The sequence below is a fragment of the Akebia trifoliata genome, chromosome 9, assembly GCF_017979445.1.
Source record: "Akebia trifoliata isolate Shusen 1 chromosome 9, ASM1797944v1, whole genome shotgun sequence".
Classification (NCBI taxonomy): Eukaryota; Viridiplantae; Streptophyta; class Magnoliopsida; order Ranunculales; family Lardizabalaceae; genus Akebia; species Akebia trifoliata.
The window spans coordinates 19199283-19224343 of NC_141383.1; the positions used below are offsets into that span (position 1 = coordinate 19199283).

The 25061-nt window shown below is 34.5% G+C and overlaps 1 protein-coding gene and 1 pseudogene across 3 annotated transcripts in view; both read right to left on the minus strand.

Annotated features, from left to right (window-relative positions):
* LOC147394510 (rust resistance kinase Lr10-like) overlaps positions 1–25061 on the minus strand; it is a 90833-nt pseudogene that overhangs the window by 58682 nt on the left and 7090 nt on the right. The gene's annotated exons all lie outside the window — the stretch shown is intronic.
* On the minus strand, positions 9762–15504 carry LOC147394512 (rust resistance kinase Lr10-like). 2 transcript variants are annotated; one of them, XM_086453946.1, is made up of 3 exons: positions 14615–15504; positions 11083–11124; positions 9762–10982 (listed from the first exon to the last, which is right to left on the minus strand). In XM_086453946.1, the coding sequence occupies exons 1-3, from the start codon at positions 15390–15392 to the stop codon at positions 9877–9879; spliced, it is 1926 nt and encodes a 641-aa protein (XP_086310072.1). In that variant the 5' UTR covers positions 15393–15504; the 3' UTR covers positions 9762–9876. The 2 variants fall into 2 exon arrangements, with proteins under 2 accessions (XP_086310072.1, XP_086310073.1); XM_086453947.1 differs by lacking the exon at positions 11083–11124 and having other exon boundaries at positions 14615–15503.

Consider the following 25061-nt stretch of genomic DNA (forward strand, 5'->3'; position numbering starts at 1 on the left):
AACTATCATAATTGCTTATTTTAAAATCATGTGTAATCATAAATGAGTCAAACCTCTTGTACCACTGTCTGGGTGATTGTTTCAGGCCATAAAGAGAATTTTTTAGCAAGCACACATATTCCTCTTTTCCTAAAACTGTAAAACCCTCTGGTTGCTGCATGTAAATGTCTTCTTCAAGATTTCCATGTTGAAAAGTAGCCTTTACATCCATCTGTTCAAGTTCAAAATCATGCAACGTCACAATACCAAGTAAAGCTCGAATTGAACTATGCTTAACAACTGGAGAAAATACATCAGTGAAATCAACACCTGGAATCTGGTTGTATCCTTTAGCAACTAGTCTTGCTTTATACGTGGGCTCTTCAACTCCTGGTGTCCTTTCTTTTCTTTTAAACACCCATTTGCAGTGAACAACCTTCTTACCCTTAGGTAAACGTACTAAATCCCATGTGTCAGTCTTTTGAAGTGATTCCATCTCCTCATGCATAGCTTTAATCCAATTGTCAGTCTTTACAACAATCTGCCTCTGAGTAGGTAGAAGGTTCTTCACTGGAATCAATACCTTCTGCCACGTTTAAAGCATAAGCTACTAAATCAGCCTAAGCATACTTTTGTGGAGGTTTAATGGCTCTTCTAGTTCTATCTTTTGTTATAGAATGCTGTGGAGGTGTTGGAACTGGTGGAGATGAATCATCACTCTCCAACTGTGAACTAGACTGAGATGTATTTTTTGATGTAGTTCCTGACTCAAACTGTAATTCCTCCTGCGTACTGGAACTCTGTTGCCTTTTATCACATAAATCTTTAGAAGATAAATCATTAAGCATAACAGTTTCATCAAAAACAACATCTTTGCTAACTATGACTTTACTAGTTTTTGGATACTAAAGCTTATAACCTTTAACACAATCTTTAAAACCAAGAAAGACACATTTCAGAGATCTAGGTTCCAGTTTTCCATTATTGACATGTGCATAGGCAGGACATCCAAAGATCTTTAAATCAGAGTAATTAACAGGAGTGCTAGACCATACCTCTTGTGGAGTCTTTTTGTCAATAGCAGTTGAAAGAGAGTGGTTAACAAGAAAATAAGCTGTAGAAGCAGCTTCAGCCCAAAAAGACTTTGGTAGATTAGCATTGGAGAGCATACATTGTACCTTCTCCATCAAAGTCCTATTCATTCACTTTACCACACCGTTTTGCTGCAGTGTACGAGGACTTGTAAGATGTCTCACAATACCTTCAGACTTGCATAGAGTATTAAACTCACCAGAACAAAACTCCAACCCATTATCAGTGCGAAGACGTTTCACTTGCTTCCCAGTCTGCTTCTCAATCATAGTCTTCCATTGCTTAAAAGTAGCCAGTGCTTCACTCTTCTGTTTCAGAAAGAACACCCTAACTTTTCTAGAGTAATCATCAATAATAGTCATCATATAATTCGCACCTCCTCTAGAAGGCACTGTAGATTGTCCCCAAAGATCAGAATGAACATAATCAAGTGTTCCCTTAGTGTTGTGAACACCTTTTGAGAATCTGACTCTCTTCTGCTTCCCAAAAACACAGTGCTCACAAAACTTTAAATGACTAATACCCTGACCATTTAGAAGTCCTTGTCTACTCAATTCTGCCATTCCAGTCTCACTCATATGCCCAAGGCGCATATGCCAAAGTCTAGTAACATCGTTATCTGACAAAGAAGTAGTAACAGCTGCATCACCTGTAACAGTAGAACCTTGTAACACATACAAATCAACTGTCTTTTTATGTCCTTTCATCACAACAAGGGCACCTTTGCTGACCTTCAGAATTCCACCTTCACTAGTGTACTTGTACCCCTTTGCATCAAGAGTATTCATAGAGATAAGATTTCTCTTTAGATCAGGAACGTGTCTCACATCACCAAGTGTTCTGACAACTCCATCAAACATCTTGATTCTGACTGATCCAATACCAGCAATCTTGCAAGATGAATTATTACCCATCAACACAGAACCTTTAGTCATTGTTTTATATGTTGAAAATAAATCCTTACTAGGACACATATGAAACGTGCAACCAGAATCAAGAATCCAGTCCTCGCTAGGATCTTTGTCAATAACAACGAATAATTCTCCATCACTATAGTTAGTTATCTTCTACAATACTGGCTTGGCAAGAATTTTCTGGTTGTTTCCACTTTTGAGTATCAGCTTTCTTGTTCTTATTCTGCAGCTTATAACATTCAGATTTGATATGCCATTTTTTCTTGCAATATCTGCAGGTTTTGTCTTTGTTACTAGATTTCGATCTCCCCCTTGAATCACTGCCAAAATTCCTCTCTTGCATTCTCGCACGAACAACAAGGCCCTTTGCCTGATCCTCAGAACCTTTTACAATTTGCTTCATCTTTTCTTTTGAAAATAAAGCTTCATAAACCTCATCCAGAGTAAGAGTATCACGACTATATAGAATTGTATCTCTAAAGGTAGCATATGAAAATGGTAGCGAACACAATAAAATCAACCCTAAATCTTCTTCATCGTATTTAACCTCCATAGACTCCAAATCAGATACAATCTCCTTAAACACTGTTAAATGATTTTCTAGGGACGTACCTTCTACCAAACGATGAGAATATAACCGCTGCTTTAGATGCAATTTGCTAGTCACAACAAGTGGAGTTTTATTAGGAAGAACGTTGTCCATTTCAAAATCAAGCTGTTCTACTGGAAGGTTTTTATTAAAGTAATTCCAGTGGATGATTTCGAAAGGACAAAAAGAGACATTTCATTTGCTTATGTATGCAAAGGAGACTTTGTCTCACTTATTATTTACTTGCAATTTTTTCCTAGGAGGTTTGGGTGACTTTCTCGTTTAAATTTTGAAGATCTCCTCCTTGTCAAGGCACCGTTTCTTATACCATTTATTGGTTTAGGACCCTTAATTCCTTGCAAGCTTGATTAAGTCCATGGATTTTGGTATAGAATATTTGGTTAGAAAGGAACTAGGAAATCTTCAATGGAAGGCTAACGAAGGTATCTAATGTGATCAGGGGCGAAGCCACATAAGGCCCTAGTGGGGGCCATAACCAGGGCAAAGCCACATAAGGCCCAATGGGGGCTATGGCCCCCACCAAAATTTTCTAAAAAAAACTTGAATATTTGACCTCTCATGTTTTGTAGGATATTAAGACTACTTGTTTTTTTTTATTATTATTTTTTTTTTATTTTTTTTTTTTTAAGTACATGAGCTGTGGTTTTATGGTTTTGAAGGCGATTCATTCCTATTGCAACTTAGGGTGTCTACGTGGCAACTTTTTATTCTTGAATAAATTCATCCACATGCCACATAAATCTGCTTTCTTAGGATCCCTATATGTTTTAAACTCCAACCAAAATGTGCCACCTATACATCTTATCACACTGTTTTGTTCCAAGGATAAGCTATTACCGCTACAAGCGGGATGTTCCTTGGGTGGGTGGGTCAGCTCAATTAATGAAGGGTACTTATGAGTTAACTAAGTGTTTGATCGATGGCGATTGAATCTAGGTCATTGAGGTTGTACTATCCACATGCTCCTGAGTTGGCTTAAGGAATGCGTTTTTTGGGTCCGTATGAGTGTTCTAGGAATGCCATTGATCGCTCTTGAGTGCATCTACTTGTTGATCCGTCATACTTCCGTTCATCCATCAATTTGCCTACAACAAAGGGCCTTCACGAAAGAGTGTCACCAAGTCTGCTTAGTAATATATTCTATCGATTAATCTTCTTATAAGGAAACACCCGAATCGAACATTCTATCCATCAAACGATTTAATTGTTTAATTAAGTTTTCAATACCTCCGTCTACTTCAGATTTGGGATAGCCCATATCAATGGTACTGGTATTCTACTTATGTAAAGTAAAGTTGTGCCTGAATGAACACAATGAGATGGGGCTTATCATCTTTCCAGACACACCATATGTTCAAATTGTGGAGAGTGTGGACTCGGTCCATTTTTCGAAGGTGTGGTATCCGAACCCGAGCAAGAGGGGATTGGATGTCGAAAAACCACTTGTAAAGCACATAATGCACTCCTCTTACACTTACACTGACAACATAGGGGTGGTAAGGGGGGAGGCATGATTTAAAAATCATTTTGGCTTTACCACCTGGATCATCCCTTTCTTTTTCATTTCCTTTCCTTTTAGTCTAGCTCTTGATCAAAACCAGCAATAACACAACTTTAGTTACAGCAACGGCTTTCGTGCGCAACACTCCTTCCATTGCTTGTTTCCTTCAGACCCTTTGTCAATTTCATTTATGCAGTTTACTGGGTTGCATTTAGCTCTTTACCTTCTCACGGGGGGATGGAAACAAGAGAGGTGAACTGGAGTGGAACAAGACCGAGAATTTGTGATCGATCCGAAGAACCACTACTAGGTATGATTCTGCTGCCATCGAAGCGATTATTGCACGTTCTGACTACTGTGAAAATGAGGATCACTTCGGAACTCTAGGAAAATGAGCATTTTAGGGTGGGATCTAAAAGCTCTCCAAAGTTAAGCGAAGCCTTTGGCCATGAGAGGAGAGGAGGCTGTGTGAAGTTTATCTTACTTTAGCAGCCATGTGAATTCAGTTTGTGGTAAGTGTAGGAGTTGGGTGAAGTGGTAACGAAGCTTAGGTAGTGATGCAAGTGCGCGATGAGCGTAGTAGCCCTTCAGGCATGCTCCTTTAGTGAGGGCTGGGATGGAATATCATATGTACTGTAGAATTAGATCTGAAGCTCTTTACTAGGATTGGAACAAGTGACCGCAAGCTCCTTTTAAGTGCTTGACATGCAGTTAGCTCAAAACATGTTCATCATGTGCTTGAGCGAAGCACACTTGTGTGAAGTAGCCTATCATCACTTTAGATAGGAGCAGAGTAGATGACTTACAATTGAAAGTCAGTTCTCTAGATCGATATATTGTACGATGTAGTTGCGATCTTGGTCTAGATCCTGTGATTCACAGTATTTGAGACCTAGCTATGTTCGATTTGTCACATGAACAGGAGCTCTCGCTTCTTCTCCCAACAAGAGTAGGCCATAACAATTAACAAGAACATGATGGAACTACACCTAGAAAATGAAATCAAGTATTCGACCCATTAAGCAATGGATGGAGCGTTGCGTGCAAAAGCCGTTTTCAAGCAACTCCAAGAGCGTGACTGATCTACAAGCACTGTTGCGCGATAGCGCTTTAGTTTTCTTGTTGGTACTACATTATAAAGGAGGCTTCAAAGCAGCCGCAGTGCGCCAAAATCGATATTTTAAATTTTTGTATAAAATATTGATTAGAGAGTCACTCTTGTTGCTAAATCGTATAGTAAGGATCCACTACCCAAAGTGCTCTATTGGGTCGATCATTGGTGGCTACTGAATTACACTTTTGCACAAGAAAGAATAAAAAAGAATATTGTGAAGATATATCATAAAGACAAGGAAATACAACCTTAAGTGCCTTACGTGGGTTAGTCTCTAGTGGATATGTCTGCTTTCTACCTTCATTTTATTCTTTTGGATGGCGGGTCGACTCAACTGGCAATTGAATCCCTTTCGCGTGACGCTCAATTGAATTGACTCGCTGACGTACTGAGATTGAATCGACTCGCGGACGCTACTCCTTCGGACCCGCCTCCCCTTAGTAACTATCGGCACTCAGTATTCACTCTTTCATCTTTCTTCTCCTGCTACTGGAACTGGCTTTTAGCACCTGTCTCTCCCGGACTACACTATAACTATCGGTTCAGTGGCGGGCCTGGCCGGCCCTACGAGGAAGTGTTGCCCATAAAAGTCAGCTTCAAGCCTCCGGCAACCGCCTATCCCAGTGGGAAATTCATTTGAACCAGCAGATCAACCAACTGGTTTTTCTACTTTCCTAAGAAGATTGAATCGAGGTCCAATGTCCAATATGGAAAGAACTTCCTCAGTATCAACAGTTTGGGGGGGGATTACACAACGTATAGAAGTAGTGTAAATTCAATTGTACTTTAAAGTAGGCTCGTAGATTAGGTAGGCCAGGGTTCAATCCATTCGTTCCTTGTTCCTTAGCTTCTTTCAGAATCTTTGGATCTTCTGTTTGGATTTGCTTGGCATGCTTGTCAAAGTACGAAACTAACTCTGATCCTTCATTCCCAGCAAGATACTACGACTTTGAAGCCATGCCAACTTCTTTCTCTCCTGAACTTCTTCGGTTTAGGGGCTTCCATTTTTTCTTCCTATGGTCGAGATCTATTAGAACCTCCAGCTTCGTTAAAGTAGTGGCTAGGACCTACAAAGGAAAGCTGTAACTACCATAATACTGGGTTTTTAACTGACACTGAATCTACAACTGCAGATTATGAAACTCGATCTATTGATTTCTTAATTACATCAACCCTCCTTCATCTACTTACTACTGAGCTTGCACTATTGAACCTTCGGTCAATTCAAATAGCTTTTCCTTTGTCTATTCTATCTCTTCTCTTTTTAGTCGATTTTTGACAAATCTTCCACTTGCTTTGTTCGCTCGACTTTCATTAAGCTTGAACGTTGAATCTATTCCTTGAGCGCCCTATCCGAGTCTTGTTTATCAAGTGCATTGCTTCTTCATTAATAAGTAGGGAATCCATTATGGTATGCGGCTGCAAAAGGCAGGAGTACTTAGAAATAGTTAGTAATTTTCTTGTATGTTTAAAAAAAGGTGGGTTAGTGGCTAGAAGCTCATGACTCTCCACTGAGTCAATGATTTCTTATGAAAAAACCCATAGCAAAAGACTAGATTGTCTGAATACACTTAGCAGAGAACCGAGGAATGAGAAATTCTACATTTTCATGATAAAGGAGTCAATGAAGTAGAAAACGGTGTCGGTTGAGTAGCTCGACTGAGCAGATCAAGGGACAAGCTACTACCGCTACATGGACAAGCTATTACTACTACATGCGGGACGTTCGTTGGTGGGGTCAGCTCAGTTAGTGAAGTACTTGAGTAGTGGTTTTACGCTTTTAAAGGTGATTCTTTCCTATTGCAACTTACGGTGTCTACATGACACCTTTTTATTCTTGAGTAAATTCATCCACGTGGAGTCAAACTAGCCTCACTAACCAAGCAAGATTTTAAATCTTACTAAGGATTTTTGGGCTCACGTGGATACTAGATTGGCATTCCAACATCACAATCTTCTAAACTCAGATTCAATGAATTTTTTTTTTGAGCTTGATCCAAGTTGTTGAAAATGGATGCTTATTGACTCCTCAAATTTAACGGTGAAAACTAACTTAATTTTTTTTGACTTTTTTTTCTAAGTTTTTAAAATTCCATCATCTACAACCGTACGACATCGGATCATGTTTTTGAATGTCACAAGTTGATGTGGAAACTTTTCTTGCTTACTTCAAAAAAATAATGATGTTTTGTTTTGTTTTTTTGTTTTTTTTGACTCGTTCAACATGGAATCATGATTTTAAAACTCATCCGAGATGTATTGCTCGAGTCTTCTCAGTATTACCCAACAACAAATGAATAAATGAACAAAGTATTAGGATTTGACAGCATCTCGCGAGATGAATGATATATATTGGATGAGATTTCAATAATCTCGTCCGAGATGATTGAGATCTCCTCTGTTTTCATCTCCAAACCCCATCATTTCACTCCCAAATCGTTTTTTTTTTCCTCTTCTCAACCAAGTGAACTATATAACAAAGGGATTTGTTAAAATACTTCATCTTCCTCCTCTAAATCAAGAAGAAATCCTAGAGGATTTGCTCCACCTTCCTTCAAAACAAGTAATCTTTCTTTTTCTGTCATCTATAGAAGTTCTTAGAGTCGTGTTGGAGTAACATTAAATTGACATTGGTTTACACATTGTTGACGTGGAGGTGAGCACAAAACCATAGGGTTGTGTTTAGAAATGGTGGTTGGTGGGAGTTGGAGTTAAAACTCCCACCTTAAAATTCTCATTGGTTTTTTGGTTCATTAATTCCATCTGAGTAGCAACTTACAACTCTTACCTACGTAGGCGGGATTTACAACTCCAAGCAAAAATCTTTAATCCCAAAAATCGAGTTGATTCACTTGAGTCATCTAGTATGTAAATCATTCAACTCACTTTACATTATTTATAATCTAGATTCTTTTTTAAATAATTATAATTTTTATAATAAAATAAGGTGATTATAATATGCATAAAATGGGTCTGATTTTATCTGAAATTCGATTGATCTGGATCCGAATTTAGTGAGTTTGGACCTTTTGGAGTAAATCCAAATAAAAATATGGGTTAGACATGGGTTGATGTCCCTTAATTCGTGTCGGACCCGGGTCAGATATGAATCCATCCCTATATCCAAATTATATATTTCTTTGAAAATTATTTTTTTTTACTTTTCAAAATATCTTTTATCTACCACTTTTATATAACATGAATTCTAAAAAAATGAATAAATTATAATAGTAAAATTGAATAATATGGCAAATAGAAAAAAATATAACAAAAAAAAAATGTTGAATAGTCCAACATTAATCGACCCGAATCAAGTAATTCGATCGAGCGGATCCGAATATGGATTTAGTGTAATCAATGTGGTTCCAATATAATTTTAGCTACTAAGATCCGAGTTGGATTAAGATCCGGATCCAAATAAAAAATTCAAATATGGATATACTCAAATCCAGCCCGTACCCAACCCATTTTAAGCCTTAGATTAGAAGATGTTTCATTACAAAATCATATTTATTAAGACAATAAATATTAAAATTATCAAAAATAATTATTTTATCAAAATATATAAAATCCAGCTGACTCGATCCAATTTTATTGGCGATGACAATATTTTTCAAGTAATAAAGGAGTTATATTGGATCTCAGTCAAATGCCAATAATTCATTGACTGAATTCCTACACAAAACTAAACAGTGGAGTTAGAATGAATGAACAACTTTAAGTCCAACCAACTCCCATTTCAATTCCAAATCCAACTAAGTACTGCTTCCAAGCACACTATAGATGATTTTTACTCGTATCTCGATGAAAAAAATCTATGGTTCTGGGCTCAATTACAAGTTATTAATGTGTGAATCGATGTCAATTTCAATGTCACTTCAGCATTTTCCAAGTTCTTATTTTAGAATTTTATCAGATTTTTTAGATGGTTTAAAACCATTGGCTCATTGCCGAATGAGACTATTCGAACGAGATGAGATGACTCGTCCAAGGCAACTAAGTATTTGGCATGGACGATGAGATGTGAAAAAAAGTTTTAAAACCATGTTGGAATTTTGTTTGTAAAAGAGGGTTAACAATCCGCAATGGAAACGTTTGAGGGACTTAAAAGTTCCAACAAAGATAAAATATTTTACTTGTAAGCTACTTTATTCAGCAATTTCCCAGGATAAAGTGAGGAAAAAGATGGGTTGGAAGTTTGCCTCTAGATGTTCTCCAAGTGAATCTCAAGAAGAATCAATAAATCAACGCTTCTTCAGATGTAGGTTTATGGATCGGTGGGTTTTCGATGCACAAGCTGGATTTGGGATATTGGAGCTTAATTTAGTTACCAAGATCAATTGGTGCAAAAAATTCAGAAACACAATTTTAAGTGTGATTCCTATATTGTTTGTTTAAGAGATTTGGTTAAATAAACTTCATCTCTAATTAAGGAGATCAAGGTTATTTTCTCTTTGGCTTGGATCCATATAGTTTGGTAGAAAAATAGTAACAAAACTTTGAGGTTGTGTCGAAGAGGTGATTTTCTCATTTCTTACGGTCAACAGTTGATTATAAGCTAAATACTAGAGTCATATTTTTATTGATAATGTTTAAATCTCATATTACATAACCTTTTACCTATTATAAGCTAGCAAAAATAATACTTACTTTTCTCCCTGAAATATCACTCTAATTCTATGGTGACCAATTCTGCCGAACTTGAATCCGTATGAGAGTCTCTCATGGATATTTGTCGTGGAGAACATAGGACAGGCTTGGGGGGCATTTGCAAATTATCAACATTTTCTTCTAACATCTCTATCACTTTGGTCATGGAAGGACGATCCACCGGCTTCATTTGAATGCACCATAGCCCAACAATGCATAGTTTTCTCGCAACTTTCAGCTCAATCTCTGTTGCATTCTCAATATCTAGCTCTTTACCTTGATCGAGTTGATCGTAAACCCATGACGGGAAGTAAATTTCACTCAAGTTATCCATTCGTACATCGACATTCTTTCTTCCTCCAGCCATTTCTAGCAACAACATACCAAAACTATAAACATCCGATTTATCTGACACAACCCCAAAGTTCCTTGATATCATTTCAGGAGCTATATACCCTATTGTCCCTCTTGTATTACTAACAGAAACAAAGTCGTATTCCTTAGGGTACAATTTGGAGAGCCCAAAATCAGAGACTTTTGGGGTGAAAGTGTGATCTAAGAGGATGTTATGAGGTTTGATGTCGAAATGTAGAATGCACATATCACATCCCCTGTGTATGTATTCAATCCCCTTTGCTATGCCCAAAGCAATGTCATGGAGTTTCTTCCAATTCAATAAGTGATGCCTTGCTTTCTTTGAGAAGATATATTTTTCAAGTGATCCATTAGGCATGTATTCATACACTAGAGCTCTCTTAGAACCTTCTGAACAAAATCCGATCAACTTTACCACGTTAACATGGTGAATCCTACCGATGGTGGCCACTTCATTAATAAAATCTTCTCCATTGCACTTGGAATTTCCCAACATCTTTATAGCCATCAAACAACCAGGGATTTGCCCTTTGTATACAGAACCAAAACCTCCTTGCCCAAGTTTTTCTCTAAAGTGGCTAGTCATTCCAATTATATCAGTGTAAGAGTACCGTTTGGGCACAAGAGTCTGATGATTGCAAAGAAACTTCTCTATGCTATCAAAAGTTTTACGGTTCTTTAGGAGGATGTAGATTACAAATGCTAATATGATCATTGTGAGGATGAATTTTTGTATGATCTTCAATCCTGCAGAGTGAGGAGAAAGTGGAAATGGTTTAGCCATAGATCAGTACTAATCAATACTTTCAATTTGTTAAGGTATTGAACTTGAGTTTGGAAATCATACTTATATAAGACATTCCAATCCACTCAGAAAACCACAATACTTCTGCGAAAAAAGAAAAAGAAAAAGAAAAAGAAAAAGAAAAAGAGAAGTAAATAAATAAATAACAACTCAAATAGATAGATAAAAAAAAGAAGCAAAAGGCAGGATCTTTTTAATCCAATGATGTCACAATGTGAATATATATAAGGAAATGAGTTATGGACAAAGTTTTATGTCACCCCAAGAATCATTCGATTTAGTTTTGTCATTTTTGTAACTGTGTTCGAGATCATAATTAGCTCATGCTCCTGATTAGCATCCAAAGATGGTTAGTGACATGGTAATTTTTTTTATGAACTTAGAGGATCAAATTAATATCATTTGATTAAGTTTTAAGGGTTGGAAAGTCATTCAAAATACAAAATTAAAATTGAAATGGAGCAAACTTCGATTGATCGACCTAATAACATTGATCGACCAAGTAAAGCCCGATATATTGAAACAATATACATATAGGTCATATTAATTCGTTCCATCTTTCAATTGTTCGCGTAAATCCATACTGAAAAGAAGGTGCTTAGAAATTTTAATACCACATGTATTTTAATTAATTGAGATCATACTCGACTGGAACAAAAAATACAAGAAGGGATCTGTGATGTAGCCCACGATTTGGACTACATGGAGGCGTCAACATGGATCAACAAATTGGACCAATTAGGTTTTATATCTTCCACATGAACTTGATTGATTTATCGAAGCAAATATAAATTGGATCCAAGTGGATCACTTCACCTTGAAGTAATCCAATTGGATCATAATTAGGCCCTATTTTCTAGGGACATTTGAAGCATAGAGAGCTAAGGGTTGCTTTGTTAGAATAAATCGTGTGGCCCATTGACCTCATGTTTGGTATTTTAATTGCACTAGGATTCTCTAATTGTAATAGATATCAATATTGAAAGGAATCCTAATATCATTGGAATTAGATAGCATTATTTTAAGATTAGTAGGAAACTTTGATGGATAAGAATCTTATTAAAAGAAGAACTCTAGACCCTCAACCTTCATCTATAAAAGAGGATTAACAACCCCATATTGGTAAGTGGTGGAAAATACACATAAGGTAGAGAGTGTTGAAACAGTGATATCTATCAATCACTAGAACCCTAGCCGTTCCATATAGAGAGAAGGGAGAAGGTGAGTCTAAAACGTAAGAGATTAATACGATTGAGATTTGAGCACTTCGACAAACACGTGGATTGCAAAAGCACACCGCCAACGATTATTGAATCAATATTTTATTATGACACAAAGTAATTAAGTACCCTAACTCAATTGAAATTTACATGAATAATATTCTTGAGATATGTGATAGATTTCGATCTTATTGGGAATCATAGTTTATGAAAGTTATGTTAAAGATTTGAATGTGTGAAATCTAACGTACTTAGATTTTGGTAACTCTCTTTTGAAGAAATCAATCATTTATCTAGTATTATTAAGTCTTATAATTTCCTAGGGTTTTAGTTTAAATTTTGCAACTACTTACCTTGGACTTTGGGAGAATTAATGGGAGCATTAATTCTCAATTTTCTCTATAAATAGAGGCCCTCATAGCTTCAATGGATCAGACCTGGATTTTACTGAATCTTGTTTAAGTTGTAGTGAGCATTTCTCCTCCTTGGAAGTCTAGGATCGTTCCTAGCAAAACCAACAAGGTAAGGTTGTTACCTTGATTATTTTTTATTTTAATTGACCTTTTGGACTGTTTTTGGGTGTGACGATTTGACCTTCAAGGGTGGAGAGCGCCATGGTATTTAATAAATTCTTTTTATGAAATTATTGAGACAGCCATACGCTACAACAGTTCTGAAAATAAATTTCTATGTGAAAGCTTTTTTGTGCATATTTTAATTAGAAAAAATAAATTATTTGAACATATTTTCAAAAGCTGAAGGGGATTGAATTGGTGGAATTACATATAATATGGAAGTTTTGTAATATGCTAAAATCAAGTGTGGAGCTAGGATTTTGCCCATGCGGGGGCAACTAAGAGTAGAAATTTTTTTGTGGGGATAACTTAGAGTGAAAAAAATATTTTGTGGGGGCAATTAACAATGCTGTGTTTGGATTGAGAAATGGAGAGAATAAAAGAGAAGAGAAGAGAGTCCATATAGGGATATCATTCAGCCAAAATGCTCAGTTGGGATTTTTGTCAAAAGAAGCTTGAAACTCTATAAGGATAGCATTCAGCCAGCTAAAGCTTGAAACTCTTGGGCGAAGTTGGCTTTTATTCAAGGGGATATTCCCAAAAAGGAAGACAAAAATTAAAAAAATCCCCAAAACCATCGGCTATTCAATTAATTCAAAAAAAAAAAAAAAAAAGGTAAATTAGCGTTTTCAAAATTAAAAAATTTGGTCAAAATGGTAAAAGATGTTCCTATTCTATAAAACAGTAAATACTTTTCCCATTTTAATTTCAGTACAACAGTTAATAAAAGTTCAGTTTAATAAAAAACGTGAATTTTTTCCCACTTTAACGAAAATGATTTAATTTATCCTTTTCTGAATTAAAATGAAGAATTTACTGGAATGGGAAGTATCCCATATTCAGCATACGAAATGGTACTTTAGCCATAAGACTATGAGTCATGCTGGAATGACATTGAAATTGACATCGTTTCACACACATTAGTGTGTACATATTCAAAGATGTTTTTCACTCGTATGTTGATGAAAAGCATCTATGGTTCTATACACATCCACGTAGGATTTAAAATGAGTCGGATTTTGTCCGAAATCCGAATCCAATTTTTAACAGATTTGATTTCTTTAAACATATCTGAATTAAAATATGGGTCGGATATGAGTTGATGTCTCTTGACTCGAGTTAGATACAAATCCATCTTTATATTTGTCTATATTCAAATGATATATTATTTTATATGTTGTATGTTATATTTTTATATTTTTTAGTCTATCATTCATCCGTTTAATAAATTATTTTATAATGATTTGAAATTATCCAACCTGACCGATTCAAATCAATTAATTCGGTCAGATCAGATCTGGATATAATTTAATGAAAGTAAAAAAAAAAAAAAATCGGATATGACTTGAATTTGTCGGATCTTGATCCGGATTAAAAATTCGAATATGGATATAGGTATACACATATCCGGTCCAAACCTGTCCCGTTTTAAGTCTTACATCCACGTCATCAATGCTTGAAACGATGTCAATCTCAATGTCACTTGAGCATTTTCCAAAAATTATTTCTTCACTATTATTAGCCATTAGGAATAAGAATTTGCTTTCCTTAAGGTTTGGGAACAAAGATTTGCTGTTTCGAATTTTATGTGATAAACTGATGTAGTACGGGCATGCCACCACGTGTATTGAAAAGCCGGGAATTTCTCTCCACTAACCAATTACTCTTGTTTTCTTAATACGTACCTTTGATTTATCAGCTTAGCACATAAAATTCAAAACAGCAAATCTCTGCCTTGGTTGGTATTTTCTATTGAATTAAGAAGCGAATACTACTTACTTGTACACCGATCGAATGGTTCTCCTCCAGGCATCGCAAATAGGGAGCAAAACTTCTCAGAAAGGTCCCAAGTTGGGAACGGCCTATTTTGGAACAAAGTTTGGAACCAAGTTTGGAACAAAGTTTGGAACCAAGTTGGGTCCCGAATTGGGTACGAAGGTTGGTACCAATGCATTTCGAACCCCTTCTGTAATAATGTCTGAATATCGGTGACTGAAGTATACAATAACTCCTCCAAGTGAACAGGAATGGCAGCCACAATGCTGCATGAAATTTGAAGATCTGTGATGTTGCGACCATAGAGAACATAGATATTGGATGTGGTCCCACTCAAGCAAGGAATGCGCCTAAAAGTGGTAGTAGTTTGGTTGATGGATTTGGAGCAATTCATGAACATAGCAACATCATCGTAATTGACAAGCTCATATGGAGAAGTGAAAGACCACTGAAAGATATCCAGAGATGGATATAGAAGACTGCAATTACCGCTTATCGAGTTCATATCAACCAAACGGATTGTCTGGTTTTCATATGAAATCCGTTTCACTTGATATTTCCATTGATTGATATACAAGATGGTATTGTTATTATTGTCGCAAGATAGCTCAAGCTGTGGATCACCACAGCTGGAGTGATCACCCTTTAAGCGAAATGGTTTTCTTATGTTACCGATTTCTCCACACGTAGAAGAACAATGCCTTCTTTTTGCTTCACCAACACAGAATAAAAGGAAGAATAGATGTAGTAGAACCACTGATGACATCTCTTCTTTTCTCATCTTAATTATCCTTCAATAAATCAAAACAAATGCTTCAAATTTCGTGCATTCTGGTTTTTATTTTGTTCTTCAATAAATAGAGTCTCTCTCTCTCTCTCCATCAAACAGACTCTTGAGATAATGGATACCATACGTTTTTTAGATGAAATAATTCAAGTAGCAATAATGCAAGACGACTGGACGACAACAAAGTCAAGTCAATTACCAAAGTCTTGCCGTCCCTCGTCCAACTTTATCAATTATTTTGAGGCTGTTTTAGATATACCCTCCACGTTTAGGACAATATTTAAGCTGCCCCTATATTATATTTATAATATGAATCCCTTAAACTCAGTCTTCTGTGATAGCTTAATTGAAATTGACCATAGTAACCTTATCTTCAATTTGTAGTTGAATTCCCTTAGTGCTTTTTTCCCTCACATCTCATGTTCAACTCCTTGATCCTTCATCTTCAAATCGCTCCATCTTCAACCTCCCAAAGGTTAATGTGAGGTTCAAAACTATGGATTAAAGATATCGTTCAATAGATTAAAAGAAATTTACTATAGAAGTTAAAGAGTTTAAAGATCGACGATTCATTTTGAGAGAAAAAATGAAGAATGTTTTAACTAGAGGTTAAATATTAGGACAATGATTGTGAATGATTCTTTATTGAGAATATGTACCAAATAGTCCCCTAGTAAAAATATGGACCAATTAAATCCCACCTAATAAAATATTAACTTACTATGGATCCTTTGAAGATTTTTTAAAGAAAAATATTTAAAATAACTTTTTTAACAACTTTACATAGTGGTTTGATTTAAATAAAAAACTTGATCAATTTATTTTCTTATTGATATTTCTATGAAAAATAAAAAATAATTTTTTTTATTTATTAAAAGACTATTCATCAATTCAATATAATTTTATTTGACTCATTTAAGTCGAGCTGCTAATTTTTTAGTTAAATCAATTTGATGAACATTCAAGTCAAGTTTTAAAATTATGTTTTAATTATTTAAAATTATTTATATATTTTAATAAATCTATTATACATAGATCAAATCATTTTGATGATAGATGATGATGATCATATTCATCTTCATCATCATCTATGCGAGTTAAAGATTAAAAGTTTTGGGAAGAGAAAACAAAGATATATATATATATATATATTATTTTATTTTTTCATTTATCTCTCTTTTTTCATTGTTCTATAAGATATGACCATGGTCAAGGGGCTTGTAATTAGTTTTAAAAAATAGGAGTATCCCAAATAAATTTTTTTATTTAAACTTAAACAATCATTAAAGGGTAATTATAGTATTTTTCACTTCAAAAATCCTTTTTAGATTAATATTTGATAAAAATAGGACTAAAGAGTCCATAATTTTTTGTAAGGGACTTTTTGGTACATATTTTCAAAAAGCAGGTCTTTGGAGTCATTGTCCCTTAAATATTAGGGTATTTAGGTCATATAGATTAAATTTATAGAGAAATTAAGATCGACATCAAGGATCATGTAATCAATTTGAAAACATAGGGATGTATCTCAACTATTCTCCAGAAAGTGGATAGGGTATGTCCAACTCTTTAATGTCCAAAAAAGTCTAAATTGTATCTCAAGAACTTAAAATACTTAGGACGAGACCCAAAGATTCTAAATGATAAACTTATTGAAGAAATAAACCTTATATTTGAATGCAGAATGCTAGAAAATCCTGGGATAACATGTAAGCATGTTGGAATCTGAATCGGGGGGGGGGGGGTAGGAATTAAAAAATTGATTTTCACACTAAGTGTACGTGGGCTTAGTAGGGGTATTTTTGAAAAGTTGAAAACTTAAAAGTTCGAGCACATCGCTAGACTCACAACAAAAAATTATTAACCGTGGACTACAAGTTTGTGTAAAACATTTCAAAAATGTTAGAAACCAAAATAATTGAATCTTCTAACCATTATACCCTTAAGTGGGGTAAATGCCACAATTAACAAAGAATTTACAAAATGTCTGCTTTACTCTTTGCAAAAGCCTAATAGAGAAACATAACCCTAACAAAAATCTACAATTTTGGGAGCGAATTCTAAGGTTGAAAAGCGAGAACTAGGAGATTTCATAGAAAATTAAAACAATCATGGCGAAAAGATCTACAATCATAATCAAATGAAATAGCGACCAACACAAATTTCGTCAATCACAACGAGAACATAGAATCTTTTGTCGTTTTAGCAACGCAGGATTTAAGGTGGGAGATTTTAAGACCTTTTTGGCAAACTAGTTTTTCGTAGAGTTTTTTCCCAATCCAAAAAATCCTAATTTTCGAAAAAACTAGGGCACCATTATACGAATTTTAAAACACATTCCATTGTTAGAGGATTTCAATACTTTTAAGTTACAAACCAATTTCACGATAATCCGATAACAATACGCTAAGGGAAACCTAAATTGGAAAACCAAAAGTTAGTTTTGTAGATAGGTTGTATAAAGCTAGGTTACCCAATTCGCTAGTTAAGTGCCAAACCGCGAATTGATTCAAATTGAACCAGTTCACAGTACGGTTCACTCTACATTTGTGAAAAGTAATGAATTAATGAACTTCATTTTACTTTGCATTTTTACATTTCCCCCCCACATTTTGATAATATTTGAGATATCCCTCAAAATTTTAAATTGATGATATTTAATCATAGATTAATGCACAATGACCAAAAACCATCATCTTAAATATATAAATAAATAAATATTTGATTTTTTTCTTTTCAAAATCTTATCCTACTCATCATTTCAACCTTCAAATGCCCTCATCTCCGTTTACCCCTAAAAAGAATTAGGTTCATTGTCGAGTGACGAACCATGAACTTGAATTTGAACTAAGCGACCCACAAACCAAGTAACATGGGTATGAAGCATGGGCAGCACCTAAAAATTACTCCACCACCGGTGGTGGTGTCACGTCCCAAATTTTGATAGCAAATATCAAAGTTTTGATCAATTTTTTTTTTTCATGGAGTCTCATGTTTAATTGAAGTATTAAACAGTAAAGGTTAACGCTTAATTAAAAAAGGATCAAGGGTTCACATGATTTGCCATTGTTGCTAAAAAAAAAAAATTAAAGTAATGAATAAAATAACAACAATATTTATTATACAATAAATTAAACTTATTTTAAATATTTATTAAATGTAAATTATTCAATTACATGCATCAAATAAATTTAAGAACATCAAATAACCTATCAATTTTTTTCAATAGTCCCATAAACTCATTTTTAATTATTCAATTATTATGGCCGTATTCATATCATTTCAAGTCTCCATTCCGATCCATCAATCACTTGTATCATTAGTTTAATAACAAAGGGATATCTTTAATATTGATCAAAACTTAGGATTTATAAAATAAGGATTTATTTTTAATACTAACCAAATCATACATGATTAGTCCAAGTTATATGGAATTCGGTGGAACCGTGTGGGGATGGGGACCTTTTGAAGATGACATCTGTGGTCAACACTTGGAAATTTCCGTTTTGCTTACTAGAAGGTTCCTAATTTGACCTGAAGCCGATAGATTAAAGACAGCCTTATATTTCACCTACCTTCAAAGAGAGAAAAATGAGACATGGCGGGCCATACAGCAAATAAAGATTATTGAATTGGAATTACCAACCAGGTTACTATGGTCTAGCATGATCATGTATAGTATATATATTGTGATGGTAAATTTCATGTAGTACATCACTGTCCATTATCACCTCATCACCATCACATTGGCTACTAGAATCTCTTTTCATCAAGTTGGGAGCACCCTGTTGTGTATGAGATGTCTTATATTCAATTGGCGCACAATTGCAAGGTGTGAAGGGGGTGCGCTCGGCCCAAATGTTTTAGGGTTACGGAAAGTGCAATCATATAATATTTTCTTAAATATTTTCTAATTTTGAAGGTTTCTTAGTTGGGGAGATTTACATGTTTCATTGACTCCTGATTTCAGAAGAGATTTCTAGGACTGTAAAACTTGAGAGAAAATAGTGATTATTAATGTTCTGATCTATGGACGTAGGCACATCACCAAACCACGTAAATCCTTATGTGCGATTTTTTTCTCTTTACTATTTCATTTTTTTAATCACCGACCTTGAATTAAGAGGAAATTAAGAAATCTTATCGGGGAAGATTCATCTTATTGCAAGTTGAGGTATCATTCATAAAGGCCAAATTAATAACTTGATCAGATAGACATTCTAGGCCAATAGAAAGAAAATGGATGAATGACTACCAATCCAATTAGTTCATCTTTGTTGCACTAGTTGGGGGATTATATGTCAGACTAGCTTTTTAGGAGGCAAATGATTGGTATGACTACAAGAAAGGAAAAAAAAATGAAGAAGATTTGTATGACTAATAGAAATTTGATTGCCTTCAACAAGTTTTCAGATCATACATCAATTGATTGGTAAGAAATTCGATTGCCTCCTACCAAAAAAAAAAAAAAAAAGAAGAAGAGGCACAATATATGAAAATCAACATTTCGAAAGAAATATGAAAAGTTTCTATTTCACAACATATAAATCGAATTTTCAGAGTTTCTTCTCTTTATTTGTTCATTGAAGCCAAATAATGAAATCCCCTAACCCCAAAATTATACATTTTTTTACCCCTCAATCCAATAATTTCTTCTTGGCTAAAAGTCATCCCACCATGAACCTTGATTCCTGTAAAATACCGAATTTCTGATTTGTATCTCGAGAAAAAATAAATAGTGAAATTTTGAGAATATCTTAAAAGTGGGACTTAGGGTAAAACTTTAGGATTTTGTTCTGATCATTTTTAATGAAATCTGACCTCATCATTGGATTTAAAATGATCAAAAAATAATTTTATCCTAAAAGCACGCCCAAATGTGAGTCTGAATAGAAAAGTTGCAAAATCCTTAATTACCGAGTCAGACTAGGCTAAATAATGATTTTTTACTAGAGTAAGAATTTTTAAAATTCGATCATACCATTTGATATGTAACAAAAAATTATAGAAATGAGACTATTTATTTATCATTTTTGAAGCATAGAAAGTCAAATTATTGTCAAAAATGAAAACGACGTAAAGTATAGGGTATATCAGGTCGAAAAAGTAAATTTTTTCTAGAGATATAATTTATAAAATTTGAAAATACCATTATATCCAGAATGAAAAATTAAACAAAATAGAGTATTCATTCGTCACTTTTGGAGTCCGGACGGTCAAGTTATCATCGAACGAAACAATAGGAAAAATATCGATTTCATCCTGCATTTATATAAATAATTTTTTTTTGGTAAAAATACTATTCATCTTCCAAAGTCGTACAGAAAACCAGTCAACGAGTTTTTTTTTTAAAATTGGTTTTCTTCCCAATTTTCAAACTTCGATTCGCCACAAACGATCTTTCTTATATCGTCGACATAGAAGGGAGAAACGTCCGCAGCCTCGTTCTCTACAAAACTCACCTAAGTTCCTTTCGTTTTCTCATTTTTTCTTTCTGTATCGTCAAAAATCAGTTGTATATATATAAGAGTTTCGTAACTTCGACCTCGAATTTTTTCTATTTGGGGTCAAACCGTCATCCTTCGCAGAATGGAGAAAGGACGACGGCGTCTAGATCTTTGAAACTATCGGGTCAAATTAAAAAATCAACCACCTCAAAGTTTGGTTAATCTCGATTTTCACGCCAATCGTCTCGATTTTTGTGCACGCACTTCGATCATCTCCCACAGAGATTGTAAAGGACTCTCAATATCTATCGGTAACTGTAGATTTATGAAAATTGCATTTAGGATTTTATTAAAAATTTGTGATGTGTTTATAAAAATATAGAATTCAATTGGTTATTTTAAATTCACATCAGAACTTACATATTTGATATATTTTATAATAAATTATACGTGGGTAGAATATTTCATTGGGTTATTTCTGTTAGTTGGGTCTTATGCGCTGCTCGGACCCTATTTTGATCTAAGTTTTGTATTTTTTTCAATGTTATTGAAAAAATAAATTTTATAGTTGGAAAATGATTTAATATTCAGTGAACTTATATTGAGTTGATGAATTTCAGAAAATGGATATTTTTTTTTTCAAAAAATTGAGAATTATGAAAATTAAAAAAATGGAAAAAGTGGATGAAATGGTAAAATATCAAAATCACACCCGAGGTGTGATGCCTGTATTTTACATTCGAAAAGATGGGATGTCATATCTCGTGCACGTGCCAAACTGGGCCCGTGATCAGTTAGGATAGCGGTGTGTTAGCAGTGCTACACATGACAGGCTCCATGAGTTGACACGTGGCTTCGGGGTAGGAAATAAGGCGAATGAGTGATGTCTGCATTTTATATTGTGTGTTGTGTGTAGGTTGGTGAACGGATATCCAAGAATAATGATTGGTTGCATGTTTATTTACTTTTGGTTAGTGCCAGGCGCTGTTTACTTTTCTGTTTTATTATTTATTTTAGGCCAGGTGATCACATTTGCAGGGTAGGAAACTAGATATCCATTCTCAACCTTGTATTGTTAATTTCTTTTTTACTTTCAAGTGAAAATATATATATATATATATATATATATATATGTAGTTAGTTATTTTGTAAGTTGTTAAAGAGTTTGTGAATGCTTGAAGAGATAGTGCGTCATATCATCCGGAGTGGTGTACTATTCTGGGATGTACAGTAAGGACAACCAACCTCATACGTGGTATGGGACGCGTATGAGAGTGGAGTTACAACTGAAATCCGAGTTTATTCCTCTCTATCTTTACTAATAAATTTGTATTGTAAATGTGACCGTATACGAATGGATTGTATATTTGGGAATCATATGCACGTCTAATAGGTATAGACGAAGATGATTAATCAGTGATCACTAACAATATATAGTAGTCGAACGTTCTGACACATCGGAAAGAGACCCATTGCTTACGATTACGTCAAACGGTTAGCCTGAGCCGGATAAATGATCAACCAAGTGTGGAAAGTGTAGCAATCGGCTACAAAATTAGGAACTAAAAACGAGTAAAGAATATGAAATATCATGTCCCAACTGGGAGCGATCTAGTCGTGAATCCCAACTTTCTAATTCCACTACTCCACCATTATGTATTATGTATCTGTTGTCTTATTTTGATATATAAAATGAAAATACATGTTTAATGTTTCTATTTTGTTAATTAGATTTGTATAAAAAGAAAATGTTATAGTGGGCACTATTGATTGATGTAAGAGTTTTAAAATGTTTAGTTACCCATACCTGACTCTATGTACTAGTTAATCATAATTTTTTCTGTAAAACTTTGCATATATTAAAATGATTTAGTATATTTATTCGTTCATGTTAGGAGAGGTTATTGAAAGAAATTATTTGCTTCCCTACTAGGTAACCATTGTTACTCACCATTTTCTTTTTACTTTTTTTAGCTTCAGAGCTTGTAGTTGGCGAAATGGGCGTAGAACCAGTAAATGAGGATCATCTGGTGGGTCAAATAGACAATTAAAGTCTGTTACCTAGTGAGTATTGTGACTATACCCCCCTAGTGGTGTCAATTCGTCCAGATAGTCTTATGGGTCTTATATTGAGTGTTAGGACTTTTATTAGAATAAGAATTTTGTATAATCTTGTATTTTGTTTGCTTTTCTACACTTTGATCTATCGTACGTTATTAGATGTATATAGGCTTTCGTTAGTTATTATATTTTGTATGTATATGTAGGATATCGTGTATGATGTTTATCAGGTGCAGGTTGAACGCCTTTGAATACTAACATAAACAGAGGAGACCATGCCGAAATTTCGAGGCGCCACCTACTACCTTGAGATCTTATATGGGACTTTGTGTTAGTGTTTGGCGGGGCGCCACAATTCTAAATCCATATTTTTCAGAAACGAGATCAAATAGAATGAGTAAACGAGCAATGGATGAGAACATTATTGGTGGATTCATCACATATTTACATGGTTAGTAACAATCTTATGTGGTTTGAAAAATCAAAGATAAAAGGGTTGAGCAAGATGGAAAAAAATGTATGACTTTTTGTTATCATTTCGAAGAAACATCAATCTTAAGGTTATATTGGCTGCTTAAGAAACATCAATATAAAAAAAAAATTAACTGATAGTGCCCCTTTTGGGAATACCTAGAACTGTAACTTGGATATATAGCTCTAAACCAATGAATATATACTTAAGCAAATATACACGACAATCTATTTATGAAAGAAACAACAAATCAATAATTACTCACAATTTTTTAAATTTTCCCTCCATCATGAGTTTGATATATTTAAAAGTTAAAAAAACGATGAAGTGAATAATCCCAATATAAGCGTGGTGATGCAACGGACTCCAAATTTGTTTCACGAGTAACTATTGAGAGATCTGTGCTTTTGTTTACTTTTCTTTCAAGAAATTTGTGATGTTGATTAAGTGTTAATTAATTGACTATTAACCCTTACTTGATCTTGTAGACTCGGGATCAAAACCCCATCTTCACCCTCATTCATATAAAAAAAGATTACAAGGCCTAGACTAAATGAATGAACTTGGATTATACATTCCCAAACATGTGTGCAAATGTCTAGTTGTATGGATGGCTACTAGCAATGGCATGAGTTAGAAGACAAAACAAGTCTAATTCATAAAGTTGAAAGGAAAAAATATATATTTTTTTAATTTTTATTTTTAAAGAAAAAAACGTATCAATAAGAAATGGATTTTGAGTTGGCATCCCAAAATTGAGTGCAATGTTCCCCTTTGTGTTGCTCCCATTCTGAGGACCTAGGAACATGTAGGTTTTACTGTCTATGCTCCCAGTACCAGTCACAATGGCTGGATCATCATGGGATCCAAGTTAAAATAATGTATTCTTAACACAAATGGATCTTAGGAGAATGAAATATTGAATTATGCCAAGGTTCATACAGTTTCATCCCCTTTAAATATTTACAATTAATTTGAATACTCATATCTCATCTTCCTTAAATATAATTCATAATGAGATTTGTGAATGTTTGATTAAGCACAATGACTCATCTAACTTCCCTAGTTATAATATTGCAACTACAACCATACATTCCTAAAGATAAACATATTATCCATCCTATTTGATGATCTATTTCGTACTACCTTTACTAACTCAAGAAAGGCACAGAGGACTTCTGAGAATGGATTTGTTGAAAACAATAAAAAAGGGAAGTCCATGTATATAGGCAAGAACAACTTCTCAGCAATCATATTACTATCATGTCAAAAGTGCATCACATATCACATGTCACAAAAATCAAACCAACTAGGAAGTAGGGTTGACCTTTAATTTCCTCTTTGGTCACAAAAGTCGCCTAAAACAGTTGGAAGAGAAGTGGCCAAGTAAACAAGTAGTGGAATGTATTGCATTTCTTTGCAGCAAACTACAAGCATCAACATTCTTGTGTATGTGAACACCTTTGTGAAGCTCACTTAGTAATTTGATCAAACACTTATTGGGTATTTTACCAAACACCTTGTATGTCACACCTTCTAAGACCTTATTTGATAATGGCAATGAAGGATAACCCATCTAATTGTAGCAAATGCAAAGAAGATAAACAACTACACAAAGAAAGAGTAAAAATATAATACCCACAACACGAGATTTTACGTGGTTAACCCAAAGGCGACGTCCAC